Source organism: Heliangelus exortis, chromosome 2, assembly GCF_036169615.1.
Source record: "Heliangelus exortis chromosome 2, bHelExo1.hap1, whole genome shotgun sequence".
NCBI classification, from domain to species: Eukaryota; Metazoa; Chordata; class Aves; order Apodiformes; family Trochilidae; genus Heliangelus; species Heliangelus exortis.
Genome location: NC_092423.1, coordinates 85396957 through 85417641, shown reverse-complemented (window position 1 = coordinate 85417641; position 20685 = coordinate 85396957). Strand labels below are relative to the sequence as shown.

The 20685-nt window shown below is 41.6% G+C and overlaps 1 protein-coding gene across 2 annotated transcripts in view; it reads left to right on the top strand.

The window, feature by feature from the left end:
* EPB41L4B (erythrocyte membrane protein band 4.1 like 4B) overlaps positions 1 to 20685 on the top strand; it is a 176166-nt gene that overhangs the window by 86875 nt on the left and 68606 nt on the right. The window contains exons 16-17 of one of the 2 annotated variants that reach the window (XM_071736818.1): positions 13993 to 14174; positions 19650 to 19765. In XM_071736818.1, coding sequence (XP_071592919.1) covers positions 13993 to 14174; positions 19650 to 19765 — 298 coding nt within the window. Of the gene's footprint in view, positions 1 to 1397; positions 2537 to 13992; positions 14175 to 19649; positions 19766 to 20685 lie in introns of those variants that run through there. The other variant, XM_071736817.1, reaches the window with a different exon arrangement.

Here is a 20685-nt window from a genome sequence, read left to right as displayed (position 1 = left end):
AGTGATACTGAAATAAGCACAATGATGTATTGTAATGTGTGTAGACAAACCTCCCCTTTCAGCCTCTCCACTGCCTGGGCAAGGATTAAGGTCAGCAAAATACAAACAATGGATTTTTTTATAGGTAGGCTTGTGAGTCTAGAAAATATATTTAAAAGGTCAGTCATGCAAGCTGAGTAGAAAAGGTGCTCAGAATTTTTGTTCCAGTCAGGTAAAAGCATTTATATGTGTGACTGAGGTGAAAACTTCCAGTTACTCTAAGTTAGAATCAAAGGGAAAGTATTTAGACATTCAACATCTTGGATAGTTTGATCTGATAAACTTAATCCACCTGACTATGAACTGAAACTCAAACCACATATCCATTAAATTCTTCTGTTAGACATCCCAGCCTAGACTGGGCCAAGGGCTGAAACAAAGCTACCTGTGCAATTCGAATTGTTTTTTGGTGGTGGTGGTCATGGGTTTTTTAATAATTTGTGAAACAATACATGGAATTGTATCTCAGTCTTCTTAGTAAAATTGTTTCAGTGAAATTATATGTTTGTGGTTAATTTAATGATCAGTCTTCTAAGATAATTCATTCCAATTAAGAGTTGTCATCATATAACTTTAGAATATCTCCCAAATAAAGGTAAAATCCAAACCTGTCTGTACTTATGCTAGTGCACACACACACACAAAAAAAAGTACCAGAATAAAAAGTACAACTTCTGTTTGGTAATAAGGGAATCTTCCACCAATGATTCAGGAGACACTGTAGGAGCAATTGAGGTTTATTAGCTGCAGTAAGTAATGAACAAATAAGGAAAAACATTCTTCTTGGTACTTTTGGAAGTTTTGCTTTTTGGAAGTTTTTGTTTCCAAAAGTGAACTGTCACAAAGAAATACCTGTATTAGCTCTGGACCCTGGATATTCATAGTAACAAAATGCAACTGTATCATTTATAGGCCATTATAGATGAAATATTTTAATTTTGAATAGGATTGTCATAAATTTTTAGGCCTTAGGGAGATATTTTCAAGAGTTCAACTTTTTGCATTATACGATTTATTTTGCTTCTGCAGATTTAGCTTTCCTATAGCCTCCTCATCCCTCCCCACCACCCCTTTGGGATTCACAAGCATTGATGCCAGAAGCTGGTCTGTAACAGTAGGAAACAGAGAGGTTTTTTAAGGACTGATCTCTGATTCAAAGCCTTTTGAAATCAGCTAAAAAGCTTCCCATTGGCTTCTGCTTAAGACCTGTAGGTCTGTCACCATTTCCTTCCCTTAGTGGTAGCTGCCCCTCCCACTGAATGCATGCTTAGCACTTGCTGGATGAACTCATGTTGCTGTGTAGTGCTCATAAGTTTACTTCCATCTCTCACTAACCAATAACTGTGCAAATGGTACAGGCCACCCTATCATGATGACAGGCCATATTGGAAACCCCCCACAAGTGGAGAGGACAGCAATTTACGGTATATCCAGGAACAGAACCAGAAGAATTTAGGAGGAGTCCAAAGTATGGTGTACCAAGATAAACTCATGACGACTCTCTGAAAAAGTCATCTTCATTTCACCTGCCATCTTAGATGATCATTGCATTCCATGGTCCTTGTCTGTCTGCAGTATGTTCAACGTGTATTGTGCATAAAGTGTGTGTCTCTGTATGTACATCCATCCTTGTTTAGTGTTCATGGACATTCTTGGGAAAAATATTTTCCATATCTTTGTAAAAAATCTTGAAAAAACCTTTCATGAAAGCTGGTAAGAATTTTCAGTGCCCCAAGGCCAGAAATATTTCTGGGGATTTACATTCTACCATACTTTTAAATCTGTGACCTTTCTGCCTGCTGTTGAAGATCAGCTATTTGTGCCTTAGGTATTTTTAATATTTTTGTTTATTTTGAGTCAAAATAATAGATGAAGTTTGAGAAACTTTGTTTTTTAGCTGACGTGCAAATAGGAAATCGGAGGGAGAAAAAAAAAAAGAATTCCCACTGACAATCAAAATGGCTTGTGGACCACCAACAAAGGGAGCCTACTGAGTTAGTCATAGGTTTGAGTGTCACTTGTTTTTAATTTTGTGTTCTGCAGCAAAAACAGAGGTGCTTGCCTAACTTTAAAAATGAGTATAGGGAAAGAACACTATAATAAACTTAATGGAGTATGTGTACTCCGTTTTTGACATTGGGATTATATTGATAGCATCCCCCAAACCATACCTGCTGCTATAAAGGCAAGAATGTTAAAAAAGAATCCTTGCTAAAAGGGTGCTGCTGTCTTCTTATTTTTAATGTGATTATGGAAGTGGACTATACAATTGCATAAAACTACCTACTGATAACTGTTCTCTGAGTGGATTGAAAAACACAGCTCCTGATCAGTACACTACAAGATGAGGACAATCCCGTGAAATAGCTCTATTTTTTTAAGTTAGACATTTGCAAAGTTGAATGTACAAACCTAGGTCTTTAAATAGGCTTGGCTAATATTTTGATCACTTGACGATTTATTTTTTTAAGCTGGAAATCATAGTGCCATCTTCATTCAGACATCTGTCTTAACTAGGCCTTAAATCTGTGGTCTCTCTGAAGTTGTTGGAGTGAATGAATCTTCATTTGGGTTATTTTAAAAATGAAGTAGTTTCTAACTTGATTTTTATAAATACACATTTATAAATAGCTATACCCATGAATTTTTTCAGAGCAAATTTGATAGTGTATAGCCTTTTGTGAAATATATTTGTTTACAGTATGCTATCTTTTAATATTTGTTTTGATCTTTCCTGTATGTGCTAAGTACAAATAAAATTTTTCAATCTTCTTATCCTGGTTATGATGCATTATTTATTTTTGGAAGATTTGGGGGGAGGGTAAATAGATATGATAAACCTTGTACTTGCACCTGTTTTGCCCTGGAATCACTAAGGCTGTTCTGGTTCAACGTTTTCACTGCAGTCTGTAGAAGGGGGAAAACAACAAAGCAATTGTGCAGGGAGATCTGAAAATGCCAGAGTAAGCCTGAGGTGGGTAATCACAGAGGCTGACCACTTTCCCCAGCCCTAGTATTCTTCTATTTCAACATTGTTTTGGGGGGAAAGGGAGAAAGAGAAACTTAGTTGAATCCATTGGAACGAGAGCCTAGTTGAGCTGCTGCTCTTGATGCCCTCCAGAGGAGTTTTTTTGAATACTCACATTAAAATGGAGCGTTGTTACTTCTTGACTCCCACACCTACATTCATATTACAGTATCATTCTTGTCATAAAACTTCATTGGTTGCTGTGTGGCTTGTAGTCAGTGTTCTTTCCTCATCGTGTGGTGTTATCTGTGGTTTGGTCTCTTGCTGAAGGTGCACTGCATGAGGGATCTCCCTGACAGATCGCAGACAGGGCCTAACCAGGCCTGAAGTGTTGAAATGCCTCTTGCAGGAGGTCTGTGCACAGGTGAGGAACAACCTGTGGGACTTGTGTGTTCTGCAGCTGGCTGTGGGTCACCTCAAGGGGAGCACTTGTCATTCTGCTTCTCTGGAGAAGCAGTTCATGCACTCTGCACTCCCCTTCCTCTTTTTCATCTCACATCTTCCTTGCTGTCTGAAGGTCTCTTTACCAGCGAAATCACTGAGTGATCAGATAGGTAAGAAGAGATCAATTTCTCTGTCCTTCCTTGCTCTAGTCCTAGTTGGCTTCTTGGAGCAAACAGTCTGGGATGTGGTTGGGAAGAGGGAGCATTTGTACCTCTGTTCTTTCTGACCCTGGTATTGCTCTGACCAACCTGTGCAGCTCACATCACTGAACTAGGTAGTACAAATAAGTTGCTTTAAATTTAAAACCACATTGTTGGGGTTTTTTCCTAAAGTTAGCACACTCATTGCTTACAAAGTGTTGTTTTTCAGAAGTGACTAATACAAGCTATGTGATGTTAGAAATACAATTTCTTGTTTGAAGCAACACAAAACATTGTAGGTGAAAAACAAATTATGTGAGGAAAGAAAGAGGAGAGAGAGGAAAAACTAAACAAATGTTTAGTAAGCTGAGCTGTTAAATTGTAGTAGCACCTTTAAAAAAAAATACAATATTGGGAAAGCTCTGGCAATATAAACCAATGCTACATCCTAGATTCATGCTGCTAAAGGAAGCCGCTCGGATTTTATAGATGGACAAACTCAGTACAGGAACTTGATAGCCCTGGTATGTGAGTGTTTATACATTGTGTTGAATTACTTTAACTAGGAGTTCCTCATGTGGAAACGCCACACAGTTTCTACCAAAGAGCGTGTTTAGGGTCATTCAGAGAAATCAACATATTTTGAGTGTGTTCCAAGTATACAGTAAAGTTGTTTTTAAAAAGACTTTCAAAATGCCTGCAGGAGGTTCCACCTTCTGAATCCAAATGAAGCACATTCTCAGGGGCACCTGTTGAACTGTGTGTGCTGACTTTCCCCACCCTGTTCTGAAGTCTGTTCATTGTGCAAATCTAAAATCTTCTTTTAACAAGTGCAGAATGCACTTAGGATCTCTTCTGTAGTCTGATTACAGATGATAAACACTGTCCTCACGTCAGCTCGGGGACAGTCTGCGTGAGTGCAGTGCCAGACATCTGAGACCCTACAGATCTGAAGTCCAGCATCTGATCAGCTGCTTTCTTCACAAGCTGGAGAAGTGCTTGATACATCTTTGTCGAAGGTGTCTTCTGTTTGTCTTTCTGCATCCCTTCCTCCTGTATGTAATAAAGCTGGAAACCAGTTCTGCCCCAGCTCAGAGCTTTCCACTCTGTGTATTCAGATTTGCAAGGGGCTTACTTTTGTCCTGTAATGACTCTGATCTCCTCCCCCAGGAGCTGGGATCAAAAAGTGGTTAATGCCACATCCGTAACTTGGGCTGAAATACATCTTTATTCCACCCCAGACATGCCCTGGCATGGAAACTAATGACTAATATTGAATCCTGATATGTGATGCTGAACTACAATGCTGAGGAAGTTGGCACTTAAGGTAAATTGTTTTAGTGCAGGCTTTTTCTTTAAATTTTCAGCTGTTTTCTCTGGCTGACTGAAGTCACAGGCAAAGTGAACAAAGGGATCAGGTTTTATAATGCATTTCCAAAGCTGGCAGTCAGGGCTTTGCACACTTAAGGAAAAGAATCAACATGTCCTTCCAGATCCTTTTATCAGTGAACCCACGTGCAAATTAACAAGGAGGATTGCTTTCTCACATTGTGGATAGGAACAAAGCACATATTATGGCCTTGTGATGTAAAATGTCAGTTTTCCTTCCTTCTGAATGAGTGTTGCAGAAGATGTTTCTTCAGCCTGCAAGAGAAAGATTGTTAGAGCTTGCAAGTAATGTTGAAAATATAACTTCAGCTGCTGGCAAGGAGGGAGCTGGGGAATGTCTTAAGACAGTGAAAAAAGAAAAATAATTGAGGATATCACTTGCTTCTCAGGCATCAAATTGGCTAGATGGAGCCCTCTGAGGAGGAGGAGGAAGACACTTCAGTGCCACAATCATCTGTTTTCAGAGGAGGTTTTCTGACAGTTATTCCAGTTTGTGAACCAAGCAGTCAGGCTACTACTGCTTATCTTGAAGGAGAGAAGGTTCTCTGCACATCCATCTAACCTGACACCCCAGATCTCTGGGAACCTCTTCCACTGCAGAGGTGAACCAAGGAAAGCAGACTGGTAGGAGAATGCTGTCAGTGCCTGTTTGAGGCAACAGAGACTGTTTGAGCCAGAGTTGCTAGAGATTAACTGGCATTAATGGACCTTAGCTCCTTTTGTGGTGACTGTGCTAGCCAAGAATCTCCTTTGAGAGCCAGCTTGAAGTATCACTCTTCTGGTCAAGTCTCTGCACCCTAACCAAACCTGTGCTAGTGTGAGGATCAAGATTTAAAACCATTTCAAAATAAATACTATTTCCTACTTTGCAGTTGAATGGCAAATGCTTGCAAAACCACAGTTGTTTTAGGCATGCTCCCAAGTTTCAGTGTTGAAGGACCTGTGGGAAAATCCGTCCTGCTTTCTCAGCAGGCACCAGACACGTAGGAAGGTGCAGCTTTTGCACAAAAACAAAACTAGTCAAAGTAGATAAGAAAAATTGTAATGTAAAGGGACAGACCACACCTTTCTGTCTCTTGCGAGAGTACATTGCGAAGCACTGAGCGATAACGATGAAGACCTGGTTCAGCTTCCCTTGCTTTCCACATACTGCTGTACCTTGAAGTGACTGGCCAAATAGGCTTCCTTTCTGACAGTGTATGCTGTTGCTCCTGTTGCAGCTGCATCACAAAAATCAGATAAAAACTTGCTTCAGCTGGAGTTCCTCCCTTGATATGAGTCACTTTCCAGTAATAAAGCTCCTGCAGACTAAATGCTGCTCTCAGCTACTTACTAACGACTGTTTTATGACTGTCCTTTAAAGCAAAACAATTTATTTACAAATAGATGGTTTCACTGTGTTAATCTCAATGTAGTTTTAAAGTTCATAAATCAAACTTCTCTGTGCATTGCCCACTGCACATATTAGGAGGCCACTGCAGAAAACACAAGCGTATCTGTAATACCTTGCATACTGCTTTTCATTTCAGCATGTAGTAATCTCCAGTTTTGAACTGGATGGAAAGACTGTGCTTTAAAAAATGCAGTATCTTCCATCCAACTTTTCTAAAGATGGTGATTTTTTTTTTTCAGATAGAGTCTTGGCAGATTTGGTGCGGAGGAAAGATTGGTGGAGATGGGAAGTTCCACCACCCTGATATCTTTGACCCAGTATTACTTATTTGTTTTGTGTTTCTGGAATAATGGCTTTCTCTTGTTTGTGGGACTGCTCCTTTTGCTTTGTTGGTGTCTTATCTTCCATGATCTGTTGTGTGTATCTTTTCAAAAGTAGCCCAGTTAATTTTCTTTCTGGCAGAAGAAGCATTCATGATGCTTGCCATGGTCATCATACCTTCTGAGAACTGAGGAATCTCCCAGTTTAAAAATAAGATAAATATTGAACTAAGGCTAGCAGAGACCTGTAGATCTGTTTTCAAGTTGCCACCACAAATACGTTTCCACTTCTAACTGGTTTTGTAGTTTTTAACAGAAGTTTGTAATGTGCTTGTTTTTTCCTTTTCCTAATTGTAGTGCTACATTTAGCTTTAAACTATCAAACAGTAGAACCTGCATCTGATTGTATCAAGGATGAAGATGTACTGAAGTAAGCAAGAACAGATATTTCTCTTAGAAACTGTTTGGAAAACCTGTAGTTCCTGGCTTAGCAATGTCATATGTTGAAAGATTATTTAAAAAGTTCTTGTGGTTTTTTTAATGAGACAATGAAAAACATCTTTTACTTCTGTGTCCTGAAGAAAATAAAATAGTACCTACACCTAATTAGTAGTAGGAAGTACTAATCTAATACAACTCAAACTCCAGATTAGAAGCTAATTATTTGTAATTTTTTTGTCTTCCACTAAACCCATAACAATCTGTGCTGAAATTAAAATTGCAGTGGTTTGCCTGTCATTACCAGTTTCTGCAATTTTGAGAACACTGGAAAACTAGAAATACAAAACATGAGTGTACAATTGTGTAGTGACACCTCAGTGAGACAGTAGCTAAGCAGATGACAAAGTCACTGTGGTCCTTTTCCTCTAAAGGCCAAGCCCCTGAATTGTGAGAACTTGTTGGCAGGCAGCAGAACCAGAACCTTGGTGTCCTTGAGCCATGTCTTTCTCATCAGTAGGAGTGAAGGAGTAAGGAGCAAAGAAGGAGTCCAGAAAAAAAAAATGGGCCAGGGAAACAAAAAGCTCAAGTAGAGGGTTTGGGAGAAGTAGAATTTTACAGTGAAACTTGAAATGGGAGGAACTGAAAAAGGAAAAGCACTGAAGCCTGCTAGAGACTATGGGAATGAAGAGAGGAATGAAAAAGGCAACGGAACTGAGTCTTCAGCATCTGTGTCTTCAGCACCTGGAACCCTCTGAATATATAAGCAAGGCTTCAAGGAACTTGAATGTAGAACTGGATGCAGCTTCTTTATCAAAATTTTGAGCTCAGCAGGGCTCTGTTTGTTGTCATTTATTTTCAGATTCTACTGCTGTGTTTTAATGTCTCCCTCAGTCTCAATTTCTGACTTTAAAAAAAAAAAAAGTTTGAAAATTGCTGTTAAGATAAAGTGAATAGTTTATTGCTTTAACTCAGATGAGTTGCTCAGGCATTGCAGTGAGAACAGAGACAGGATAGATTGCAAGTCTGTAAATAAGAAAGCCTTTGCTGGGTTGAGTGATTGTTTTTGTTTTACCTGTTAATACTGTGTTCTGAGCAGCGAAGTGAAAAATTCTGTCCTGCCTTGACATGTAAGACATTATCAACATTCAGAATCTGAGTAATTTAAAGTCATGAAACTTCTCCAGTTTGATTACTTTCTTTGACATCTTTTTCTTTTCCAAGGAATTTCAGCTTTTTAGGTACAGAAACAGATTTTGTAAGATGAGAGAATGTTGTTAAGGGAAGTCAAAAGGATTGGCTTTAAAGATAAAGTGATTCCACCTTCTTAATCTGTTAAATATGAGGCTGCTGTAGTTCTGAGCCCAACTAGTAGAGGTGCTGAGCATGTATTCCAGAGATGTAAATACACACAGAGAACACAGTCAGCCAGCCATGCAGAGCAAGAGGTGGAGAGCAGTGCCTTTACCAGCACCTGCTGGCACAAGCAGCAACACACAAACACAGGGCAGCACAGAGAGCTCAATCCTCTATGCCTACACCCCCACAGAAAGTAAGACTACAACGAGGAAGATGGCCTAGACTGCAGTGATCTGGGTTTGGCCAGCCAAGCATACTGACCAGCAGCTTGCTTGCATGTGGCTGGTCCCTTCTCTCCATCTCCTCTCCATTTTCCAATGCTTGTTCTTCACTGATGCTCACAGTTCCTCCTGTTCCCTTCCCTTGTCTCCTCTCAGTGACCCCTGCTTTTCCCACACATTGCTCCCAGTTTTGATATGTCTGTACTTAAATTTCCCAGGGCTACCTAGGTAGTTTGGATTTTATGTGGTATATGTAGCTCTCCCTTAACTACCTGTGAAATCCAGCAGTCCTTCAGGGAACACTCTGTAACATTCGTTAGCTGCTTCCACTTCCATCTGTTATGTCCTGCAATTTCTCCTGTCACATCCCATGGTTTCTTGTTCTCTGTTAGCTGAGCCTCAGGCCTGTGCCTGGTTCTCTGATATGGAGGAAGGGAGAGAGAGAGAGAGAGAGACAGAGACAGGAGTGCTCTTAGCTCCGAGGACCTGAGATATTTAATGGATTAAGTGATGGAAAAGGCTCTAGGGTGGCTTAGCAACCTCAGATCCACTATGGGATGTCTTGGAGGCCTAAGTCCTGGTTTTGCTCTTATTTTGACCTGAGTTAGCTTGCTTGGATTAGCAAGCCTGAGTTGTTTTATTTCTCAAGGCCAGGCATACATGGTCTGTTTGTGAGTGAAAGGGGAAGGCAGCACTGACTTGGGGGGGAATTTAATCTGTCTTATAAAATTTAATTTTGCATCTGCTCTTCAGGCTCTTTCTGATCTGCAAGGACATCTGGGACAATGATTTTTTTTTTTTTTTTTTTTTTTTTTTTTGACAGGTGATTAAATGCCATTAGCTATCATTATCATTAATTAAAACCATTTGTAAATGAAGAAGACCAAGTTTGGTTCCCCAGTGGGCATATTTTGCACGACAGTTTTGCAAGGAAGCATTTTTTTAATGCTCTTTATGTAGATAAGGTGAAGTCTGTGAGGACACTGGCTTTGTCGGGTTGAGTATTTTCTTGGTATTTTATTAGAACATGCTGTGCCTCAGGCTCTGTTCTTCTTTTCGAGAATTCTAGATTACTCCTGCTTCAAAACTTAGTTCAGCATCTTGTAATTCAAGAAGCTGCTATATACACTTTCATCTACAGAAGAATTTCTCCCCATTCCCATCACCATTATTTAAGACCCACTTCCTCATCACTGTTTTCTCCTTCCTTCCAAGGCTGGTTGGTCTGCCTGGCAGAAGGCTGCTGGCTGCTTTCTGATGTGTCTGTAGAGCTGGATGGGGACTGCTGATCATCCATGGCTGTGGGGGGAGAAATCTGCAGCACATCGTCCCAGACGTTCCCTAAAGAAAGCAAATGGGTCAGCTCTCCTGTCAAGCTGGTGGTGTCAGGGCAAACCATGGAAGTGTAATAGTGCTCTTAGCTTTAGTTATACTTCTCACAGTTTAGGAGGCCAGTTCTGGCCAACAAAGAGGCCTTGGTTACATGGCACAGGAAAAAACCTGTTCACTGTGTCTGTGATGGATGGAAGAGGAAATAGTAGGTTTAAATTGCAGTAAAGACAGGATAAACAAAGTAAGTGTAGGGATAGTGAGACACTCAAACTGATGGCACAGATAGGTCATGGAGTCTCTGCTAGTGAAGGTATTGAAGATTCAGTTCAGCTGATCAGATGGGGTAACATAGGTCTGCTTAGGTTGGTTTTGAGAGGAGAGGTGGATAATTCAGTCTTTCAAATAACTTTCTGTACCCCATTTTTCTGTGATCACCTAACACTGTTGTATGTGTGAGATGAATACTTGAGGCATGATTTGATAATGGCTGGAGCACCTGAAATGCAAGAATGTCAAATGAAAATGGCTTTCAAGCAAAGGATAAGGAGTATAAAATCGGGAAAAAATTAAAATGGAAAAAAGGTAATTGGCAGATACATGTTATTTGCACCATTCCTCAATATATTGCCTTTTTCATAGGAGAGAGTAATTTTATGTGAGTTTGAGGCAAAGGGCAATGCTGCATCTTGTGAACTTTGAGTGGCTTTTCTTGAAGGTTCAGCCCCTGGTAACTCCCTCAGGAGTGTTTTGCCTGAAGGAGGGACAGAGAAGGAAGAAATGTTTCCTTTGTTTACATAATAGCCTGTAGGGTCTTGACTCATTTTCCTTGAAGAATGGGAGATGGCTGTTTAGGAAGCAGATGGAGCTTGTTGAGAAAACTACACAGGTAAATACCAGAGGAAAAAGAAGAAACCTGCAGGACATCCAGTTGACTGTTGGAAGGTAAAACAAAGGTGTAACATTGGCAAACTAGGAGGGCTAAGAGACAAAATACAAGAGAAAGGATGAAAACTGACATCTGTTCATATATGCATATGGTCAGAGAACATTGCTAGATGTTTGGGGATCTAAGATGAACACATGGAGGGCTTAGGATATGGTCAGAAAGTTGGTTCATTGAAAGATGTGATCTATTTGCATTAATGGGTTAGGAGGGATGCAAGAACACATTACCTGGTCTGGTAAGCCAGACAGAAACAAGCAATAGAAAGACAATTTAATGGCAGAAAGATGCATTGATTGTCTTTAGATTTAAGATAGTGGAAAAACAGAAAAAATAAGTGAAAAATAGATGTGACATCACTGCCAAATAATGATGCCACCTTGAAGACAATGCACTAAGATGTCTGATGTGTGCCTAAATTATACAGTAGAGGGTACATTGAATAAAGGTTTGTACTATTAATATTTTTGGGGGTACTGCAAACTCATCTAGTATATTGTCCCTGGCGCTGCTACAAGCCCTCATTATGGTTGTTCCAGTAACTCATCAATCTAGTAGTGAATCACTGCAAAACATTTAGGAGGGAGGGAGAGTATGGATGGGAAACTCTTCCTCACCCCAGTTCCCCTCACTCCTCTCCCTCAACTGAGTTCATCAGAAGTGGAACAGTTGACTGATCAACTGAGATGACTTTCCCTCAGTATCTGTCCATTACTGTCAGCCTGGTAAGAGTGTGGGTGACCACGTCCTTTTAAACGGGACAGAAGTTTCAGTATGGATTTCACATCCAGTGCAGTCCCTGGGAATTTGCACCCTGACTGAAACCTTGTGACACTGTCTTCAAGGATGTCAGTGCACACCTGGACACCAGCTTTGCTGGACTAGCTCTTGTTTGAATTATGGCCTCCCAACATTTTATATGGTGTGAGCACTCATCTCTCAACAGTCAAGAAACATATCTAGAGAATTTGATCTCATGCCAGAGGGGTTTTGGCTCATTCAGTTGCTCAGGTCATTCTCATTTTACCACAGAAGCTACCTCATATCCATAGCAATACTAGAAGTCCATGTAAGGATTTTGTGTGATCTCATTCATTTTGAAAAACATCAGTTGAAAATCCGCTAAACCAGTCAGACAGTGGGTAAAATGAAAGCACCTCCCAAGCATGTGGGATTTGGTGTCTTGAAAAAAAAAATTGAATCATAGACTGAAAAAAGGATATGCTGAGGCTCCAGCCCAATCTTATTTCAGTAAGTGTTTTAACTCTGTGAAAAAAATCAGCTATCCCCTCAGTCAAAAAATGTCACTTCAATCCAAGGAGCTTGAAGGAAGAGTGCAGGAGAGCTGTTACAATTAGTGTGCTATCTCATTAGCCTGTACCATTTCCCCCCAGTAGACACTTGCTTGATTTGATTATAACAGTGAAGGAACAGTGCAGTTTCAAAAGGCAAACCAGTCCAGGATTATCTGAGCTCACCAAAGCTGTCCCCTGTGAATCAGACCTCTATTTGTATTGCTTCCTTAAGGCAAGTAAGGCATCAGAGGTGCCTTTATTGGCAGTTGGCTCTACGTGCTGGGAACCTGCCAAGATTAATATATACAACATTCCCCTCCTCACCTCCTGCTTTCAAAAAGTAACCAGCATAAAAGTGTTATTCAATTAGTACCCAGTCAGACACCTCATGTTGTCAGAAGCTGTTATGAAGAAGAGTGATGATTAATGATGCAGTGAGTTGTGTGCTTCAGCATGTCTTTGGAAATGATACAGATGTGTTTATTTGTTTGGTTAATTTTGCTTTGAATCAGTAAGTAATCTGCAGAGAACATACATAGCAAGTAGTTAGGTATGATTTATTCATTGTTCCTTTAATTATTCTCTTTGTCTTTATTCCATATTGTCAGGTTTTCAGCTGCTGTTAGTAATAAAAGCAAACTGGAAACCCAGCTGAAGATACAATTTGTTTAGCATTTTTCAGATGGGCAGGGGATTAGTCTTTCCTTGGAAGGAACTGATTTACTGTGACTGCTGTCTAATGCAATACTATAGAATAAGTTGCAAACCTTTTTAAAATTTTAAACGCTCTGCTGAGGAGAGCACATTAAAGTCATTTGCGGTATCTATGTAGAGCTATCTCAGTCTTTTTTTGTTGTTGTTGTTGGCATGGAAAGAAAATGTCATTTCTAGAAATCTGCTGTCACTTCAAACAATAAACTGAAATAGCATCAGTTTGAAGAAAATCAACACTGGCATATGATACTTCTTGTGTTAGAGACGATGAATTAAAATTTCAACATCTCCATTTCTCCATTTATTGTAGACTGATACCAGTTAGTCTCCTAACTAAACATATGCAAAAAAAATCCCAGTTACTTCACCAGCACAGGCATGGTCAAAGAGCACTTTTTGACCAAGTGCTCTTTTACCTGTCAAATTTGACCTGAAAGATCAAATGAGATCTTTCTCTTTTTTTTCCAAAGTCACAGATTTTTCATACAGCTATTTTGTATCACAAATTTGGAGATCCTAATTTTGTAGGGACTGTTACTTGCTATGCTCCTCTGACAGTTTCAATTTAAAGGAGTTTTTTTGCTGCCTGATCACTTGTCTATCACAGGTGAAGTTGCAAATTCCTGTGCTTTTGAGAATCACATTAAATAAGCCAGTCACAATTTAACTCGATGTAGGAATATAGCAGAGACTGAGTAGTGTGTAAAATAAAAAGTAATTCTGACATTAAATTTATGTCAAACAGGCATCCTTTTTCCTCATCTTACGAGTCTCCTGTTAACAGAAAACTGTAAAGATTTGGGATATACCTTGTAAAAAAAAATATTTGCGGAGAAGCTATGCATTATTTCCCAAGAAACTTTGCACTCTTTCTCTCCAAAAGTACAATTTGTCCTACTGTTTGCCATTCTTAATTCAAACTGAATTTATTTTGTAGCTATCCCTTGAACAACAGTGATCTGCATCAGTTCAACATTGAGGAGAATGGTGGAACACCATATACCACAAAAATACCTGCAAGGCACCACCACCACCACCGTCACCACCACCACCATGCGAATTATGGCGCCCTTGCTCCCGACAGCAAAGATCTTGTTTCTGGAGTTCCAAATCCAAACAGTAAGTCCTCTGCAGTGAATGTCATTTCAGTAACTGTGCTGCTTGCAGACTTGTCTCTAGCAAGGAGGCAAATGAAAAAGAAACATCACACTTTTCAGTTTTTCACCAGGAAGAGTATGCTTCCTATTATTTGCTAGCTTTGTATTATGTGCACGAGATAAGATTTACAATTTCCTGGCTTTGCTATGGGGTTGCAGGATTTGATGTTAGATTGGTGTTCCATAGCTGAACAAATACCCAATTAGTCACAGATACTGAGTCTCTAGCCACTTGGCACATGGTATAGTTTCATAAACCTACCCTTCTCCACCATTGTCTTTTGCTGATCTGTCCAGCTGGCCTTCAGCCCTCATTGTTTGGATCTGACTCTTGCTTTCACATCTGGGGACAAACAGTAGAAATTTTGGAGCACAGGACAAATAGCATCTTGCTCTCAGTTTGAGTAATGGGAACAATTTCTGCTCAGCTCCAGCTACCACAACTGGAATATGCTCACTTACTCCCTGGAGAAATTCTTGACATGTAGAAAGCAAAAAGGAGAAAAACTTGTCTCTGATGCAACCTTGGAGAATTTATGTGTTAGTCACTGCTAAGGTACATGCTGTGGGTACATAACTCAGCTAAAACGTTTGTAGGTTTACCCAAGAACTTGAAGAGAACATCCCTGCCACTGAGCAGATCTACTTCTTGCTCTCCAAAATTACAATTTGTGTACTCTGCAGTGTGTGAGATGCTAAAGCTGTCTAAGAATTGCAGAAGATGGGCAAAATCAAGGTATGACCTCTTCTTTTCCTTGCCTCAAAAGGACAGTAAGTTCTTCCTTTGCCCATGTTTATCATTCATAATAGTAAATGACCCTGAGATAGACACCAATTATAGAAACTTTAAGTCTGGGCAGTTAATTTGACAACTTCCAAATTCCTGAAACCAGGATCTTGTAATGGACAATTCTGAGTGACCTTGGCTGTAGGCTGCCCACCTCAGCAGTAAATACACAGGCATTTTTATCAGACTTTGTTTCAACCACCCAAAAACATCTCCTTTCCTTTTCTTTCAGGAGAAGGACTTAAAAGCTTTTAGGAGGGAAGCTCAAGAAATAAAATGCAAGTCCTTATAGATGCTTAAGGAAGGAATCTTTAGCAGCAATAGGGCTTTCTTGGTGGGGCTATTCCTTTTGGAACAACCTCCAGGAGACACGCTGTACTCCTCTGTCTTCACTGTACCCTCCACACCGGCCTCCCTTGGTGCTGCCAAGCCTGCGGGGCTGGCATGGTGCACCCCCAGCACGTTCTCCCCATGCCCAGTGCTGCCATGGATGCTGAGGTGGGCTACTGGCACTCCTGTGTCTCCAGTGGGTGCCCTCCCCTGAGCCGTGGCCTGCAGCAACCAAAGGGAGGGTGGCACAGGCCATCCCTTGGGCAACTTGCCCCAGCGTTCCACATATCTGGGCCTTGGCTGGCTGGTCACAGGGCTGCCATGAGCAGCAGCTGAGCCCCAGAAGCAGAGGGATGCTGGTGAGGCAGAGCTGGAAAGCCTCACTCATGCTGTCAGCCTGGTGCTGTGGGAGGCAATGACCTTTCTGGGATGGGGTGGCAGGGGGGTAGTGCCAGCCTGTGTTTTCTTTCCCAAATGAGAGTCAAAGCACGCCAGGAAATTCAGACAGAGCCAGCTGTGCTGCTGCTGCTGCCTGGTGTCCCAGCCCCCAGGGTACTGCATGTCCTTCTGCCCATCCTGGGGATTCTCCCCACCCTGCCCAGGCCCCATGTCAGTCCCCTGACCCTTCAGCCTCTGCCCCAGTGAGGCTGCAGCGAGCTCCAACTCCTCACAGTTCTGCTGCAGGCCCCACCCAGCCGGGCCCACCACTAGAGCTGAAGGGGATTAAAGAAACAGCAGCAAAAAAACACAGTACAGGGTGTTTATTCCAGCTCCTCTTAGGCTGTGCTGCTTTCCTACTGCTTTTTTTTACCTGTGAGATGCAAGGTATGGGAAGGTGGAGCTCTCTCCCCCAAACCCTGCAGCCCTTGCAGGGCACAACTTCCCTGTGCTGTCCGGCAGCTGCAGTGCTCTGAAGGGGACTTTACAGCTGAGATGAGCACATAGCACCTCTTCCTGAAGCTAGATGTACCTTTCTTTTATCTCTGCTTAAGACTGGTTCATGGGAGCTATTTGATTAGAGAAAAGGGAATTGATGCTGATTCCAGACATGGCCTAACGCCAGAAGTGCCAAATGCCAATTCCTGCTTTCTTTGAGGGAGAAGGGACCGGGTTACCCCTGAGAGGAGGCAGTGGGTGTGCTGGCTGTGCCCAGCTGAGCTGCTCAGGTGGCCCTGCATAGCTTGTGATTGCTTAACACAGGCATGCTGCCCCACAGCAACCCATCACTGATCCCCTGAGAAGACCTTGCAGCCAGCTGGGTGGATTTCCTTGAGCTGATTTCCCTTTGGAGACCAGCCCCACTGTTAGACCTGGTGTGTTTATGCTGTTAGATTGGTAGTGGTGTGGAAAGGACCCTGAAAACAGAGTTGAAGTTGCTCCTTTGCAGTTTGAGGGGTGCGTTTTCAAGGTTGGTACTCAGTGAGTTTGGTTTGGTTTTAGAGAATCCTTTTAAACACTTCTCAGGCCCTTTCAGCTGAGAAGGCCATGTTGGGGACTGCCGGTAGGAAAGGCTCATAGTTCATGTGCTGAAACTGTGTCCAGTTCTGGGGTCCCCACTGCAAGGAAGACAGCTACTGGGGAGAGCTCAGCAAAGAGCTACAAAGATGACTGGGAGACTGGAGCATTTCTCTTATGAGGAAAGGCTCAGAGACCTGGGTCTGTTTATCCTGGAGAAGAGGTGACGGGGGATCTTATCAATGTTTATAAATATCTAAAGGAGGTGTGTCAGGAGGATGGGGCCAGACCCTTTTCAGTCCCAGGGTTGCTGTCCAGAGAGGTTGCAGAGTCGCCTTCTATAGAGATATTCAAAACCTGCCTGGATGCAATCCCATGCAGCCTGCTTTAGGTGAACCTACTTTGCCAGCAGGGTTGTATTAAATGATCTCCAGAGGTCCCTTCAAACCTCAAGCATTCTGTGATTTTATGAAATAACTAGGAGCACTGCTGGCTGTCAGTCACTTATCTAAGATGGCACACGTGGCAGAGTGTCTTGGAAAATTGAAAATCAGGCAGAGAGGATACATTATCAGGGTCAGGAACCTGAGGACACAAAGGACTGATGTCAGGCTCCAGGCCACATGGAAAGGCCACTACTGGTAAAGTGTTTCTAGGAAGTAAGTGGTCACTAACCTGGGGACACTCTCAGGAAAGAGTGTGCTTGTGACCAAAATATCTCAAGTGGAAATGCCTGGGAGAGACACACAGTCTCATGGGGGAAATATGCTGTCCTAGTGGAAGCTTCCCCATGAGTCTGACGGAGGTGAGGTTGCACACACCAGCACTTCAGTTCTGCTACTTTTTGGTTTTGCAAGGGACCGTTGGCATTTTTTTACTTATTCCAGTTCTATGGAGTAGTGCCTCTGAGTTCTGAAGTGGTTTTAAATCCCCCTGAAGTAGGACATGGAGTTACCCAGCATCAGAATGAGAAAGGGAGAAAGCATCTGCTTTTCCTCTGCTTACATGTGTTCTGATAAATGTCAAAATCCCAGCACAGTTTGCAGGACATAGGCAGGGGAGGGGAAAACAACAGTCTGCCCAGCCAAAGTTCCCTTTAAATACTGATGTCCCAGGCAAACACATGGCCTGGGATTTTTTTTTCACAGAAAACAAACTTGGGCCAGACGTGCCTGATTTTTCACATTCCAAGTAATTTGTCTACTTCAATTACTGAAAGAAGTGAAATCCAGTGAAACAAATCTGATGTGTGTGTTTATGAAGGCAGCTCAGCAGAAGATATTGTTTTCCTTCATTCAGCCTGATTATTCTATTTGCGATGCTGCCCTTCACCTCAAAGCTAATGTACACAGATCACATCTTTTTATGCAGCAGGTCTTCCTTCCATGTATTCACAGAATACCAGTCTCAGGGACCACTATATTCATGAGCAGCTAGCCTGACAGCTCCAGGGCTGCTGCACAGGGAGGCAAAGCCTAATTGGCATGGCAACGTTGTGCATGGATTACCAGGTGCACATGAGCAGCTGGGGCTACCACAGAAAGCAGATGCCAGCAAGTATGCAATGTAGTTTGCAGAATTTTTATGATGGAAAATGATAAAGGAGAAGAGGGGGCCCAGCTTGCCTCTTAAACTCTGGGCTCAACTTGCAGTCTGTCACTGAAAAAAAGTCTTTTCTTCCTGCACTGCTCACTACAAATGTCCTTGTGTAACCCTGAGCACAGAATGGTGCAATACATACTGAGATTCAGGCTGAAAAACCACGATGCTGCCAGATCCTTTCTTGAAGAGAAAGCCTGGTTTTCCCAAGACTTAATGCTGACTCAGGAAATTAATGCCTTTTGTAGGGATTCAAATTTTTGCCTTTTTAAAAACTCTGTTTTCATGGTTGAGTTAAAAGGCTAAACTGGCTAGCTTGTTTCTCAGAGCTCTACCTTTAAGCAAACAAACAAAAAAATTAAAAGATGTTTCACCAATGCCAAAACCAGCTTTTTGTTTACATCCCAATAACTGGTTTTAGCAGTTTGTCTCTAGTCAGCAAAGCTCTTAATGGATATTTTAACAGCTGTAGGATTAGATTGTGATATTTAAAATTCTTAGAACTGTTTAAGAACCTGATCCAAACAAAACTGCAGCCAGTGCAAGATTTTTATTTATTTTAGTGGGCTGAAATCAGACTCCAGAGATTACCAGATTATTCCCAATTGTTGTCACCTAGAATCCATGACAAAAAGAAATACAGGAGGACACGGGCTTGCTAAATCATCGCATGTTTATGATCATTTTCTCAAAGTACTTGCAAATATACCCCAAGATGTTGGCAGAGACCTGTCAGGGCTGTCTCAAAAATATTTTTTCTTGTCTTTCTGTGTTGGTGGTTTGCTCAAAATCTCTGTTGACAAAGCACAGCAAATTCCTTACAACAGTCTTAAGGAGGCTGGCATATAAATAAAGATTTCCGAGAGAAGCTAAAAGCTGTACCCTGATCTCTTTACACATCACATGTTCCGCGAGTGGCACCTTGGCTGCATAAATAATCCCTCGGGTGTCAATTGAGTTTCAGAATATATTGCGGGGGGCAGAGTGGGGAAGTGTAAGGAGAGAAGTATCTAGCCCAAAGCTGGCAAAAGCTCTGCTGAAATGAAGGTATGGGTGAGAAGGAGGATGGGGAGGAATTGTTTGCTACATAGAAAAATGAAAAATTACCTGCAAGGCATAATTATGAAACATTTTAGATGGCTATACAGGGGAGATGGTTTGCTGACAGCTGTCTCTTCAAATGCAGCTGAGTGTCTTTCTCTGCAGTTCTTCTATAGCCTTCCTTCACACTGTTTTTTTCTTTCTTTCTTTTGGGCATCCTTTTAGAACTGAGCTCAGGACTTCCCCTTCTTTATGATGAAACTTCTCATCTGAAGAAAATAGAAACGGAGAGTGTGAAGGTAGTTGGACCATGGCCAGCCCTGCACGTCAGCATGAACAAGGTATAGCATATACATATATACGTTTATACATTTGTGCTGAATGGCCCCTGTGTCACTTCGTATTCAAAACTGCTGCTTTTTCACCTCCAATTCAAATCAACATTCATCTGTAACTGGAGTGCTTTGTAAATCATCTCCTTATGGGACTGGGGTTTGGGTTTCAGATTTAGCATTTCCTTCAGCTTTGCCTTTTAAAATTTCAGAAGGTGCTGCAACAATGTTATGATGCAGTTTTAGTTTAGTTGTGAAGAGTTAGTCATCTAGGCAGCCCAGAGCTGTAAAAAAATAACAACACTTTAAGTGTTAAAAAAAAAAAAAGTCTTGTTTTTCTACATGAAGAGTCTTTGCTATGCCTTAAAACCCCCCCTGGCATCTGATGTTAGTGGGTGTTTTATGACTGAGTTTTTGCAGGGCTGGCAAAACAGCCACGTCCCACTGTTTCTGCCAGGGATCAGAGGCTACCAGGTCAGTGGCTCCTTGTATCCATGTGAAGCAAAATGCACCTTGGAGTGCCTCAGCTGAGTGTGGGTAGAGCCACAGGGGCCTGGAGCTCTGATTAGCAGCCACATCAGCCCTCACCTGAACCCAGTGAAGTCAATCAGAGCACTGCCACTGACTTCAAAACAGGTGGGTCTGGGCCCCCAGTGACCATACAGACCTGTTAAAAGAAATGTGGTGTTTGGAGAGATTTGTCAGTTTGAGGGAGAACTCAAATAACTTTACCTTGGTTTTACAGTCAGCCCTGTGTTAGTATTTCAGAAAGTGTTAGAAAAAATTAAAATCAAAAGGGAACTGGTGAAGTATATGAAAAATACAAGCACAAAGTAATCTGATGTAGCATAATCCTTCTTTTCTCTGGATGAGAGAATAGGTGGAAGCCAATAGGTGGAAGCCAAGGCTGGAAATCAGTGATTCAGGTG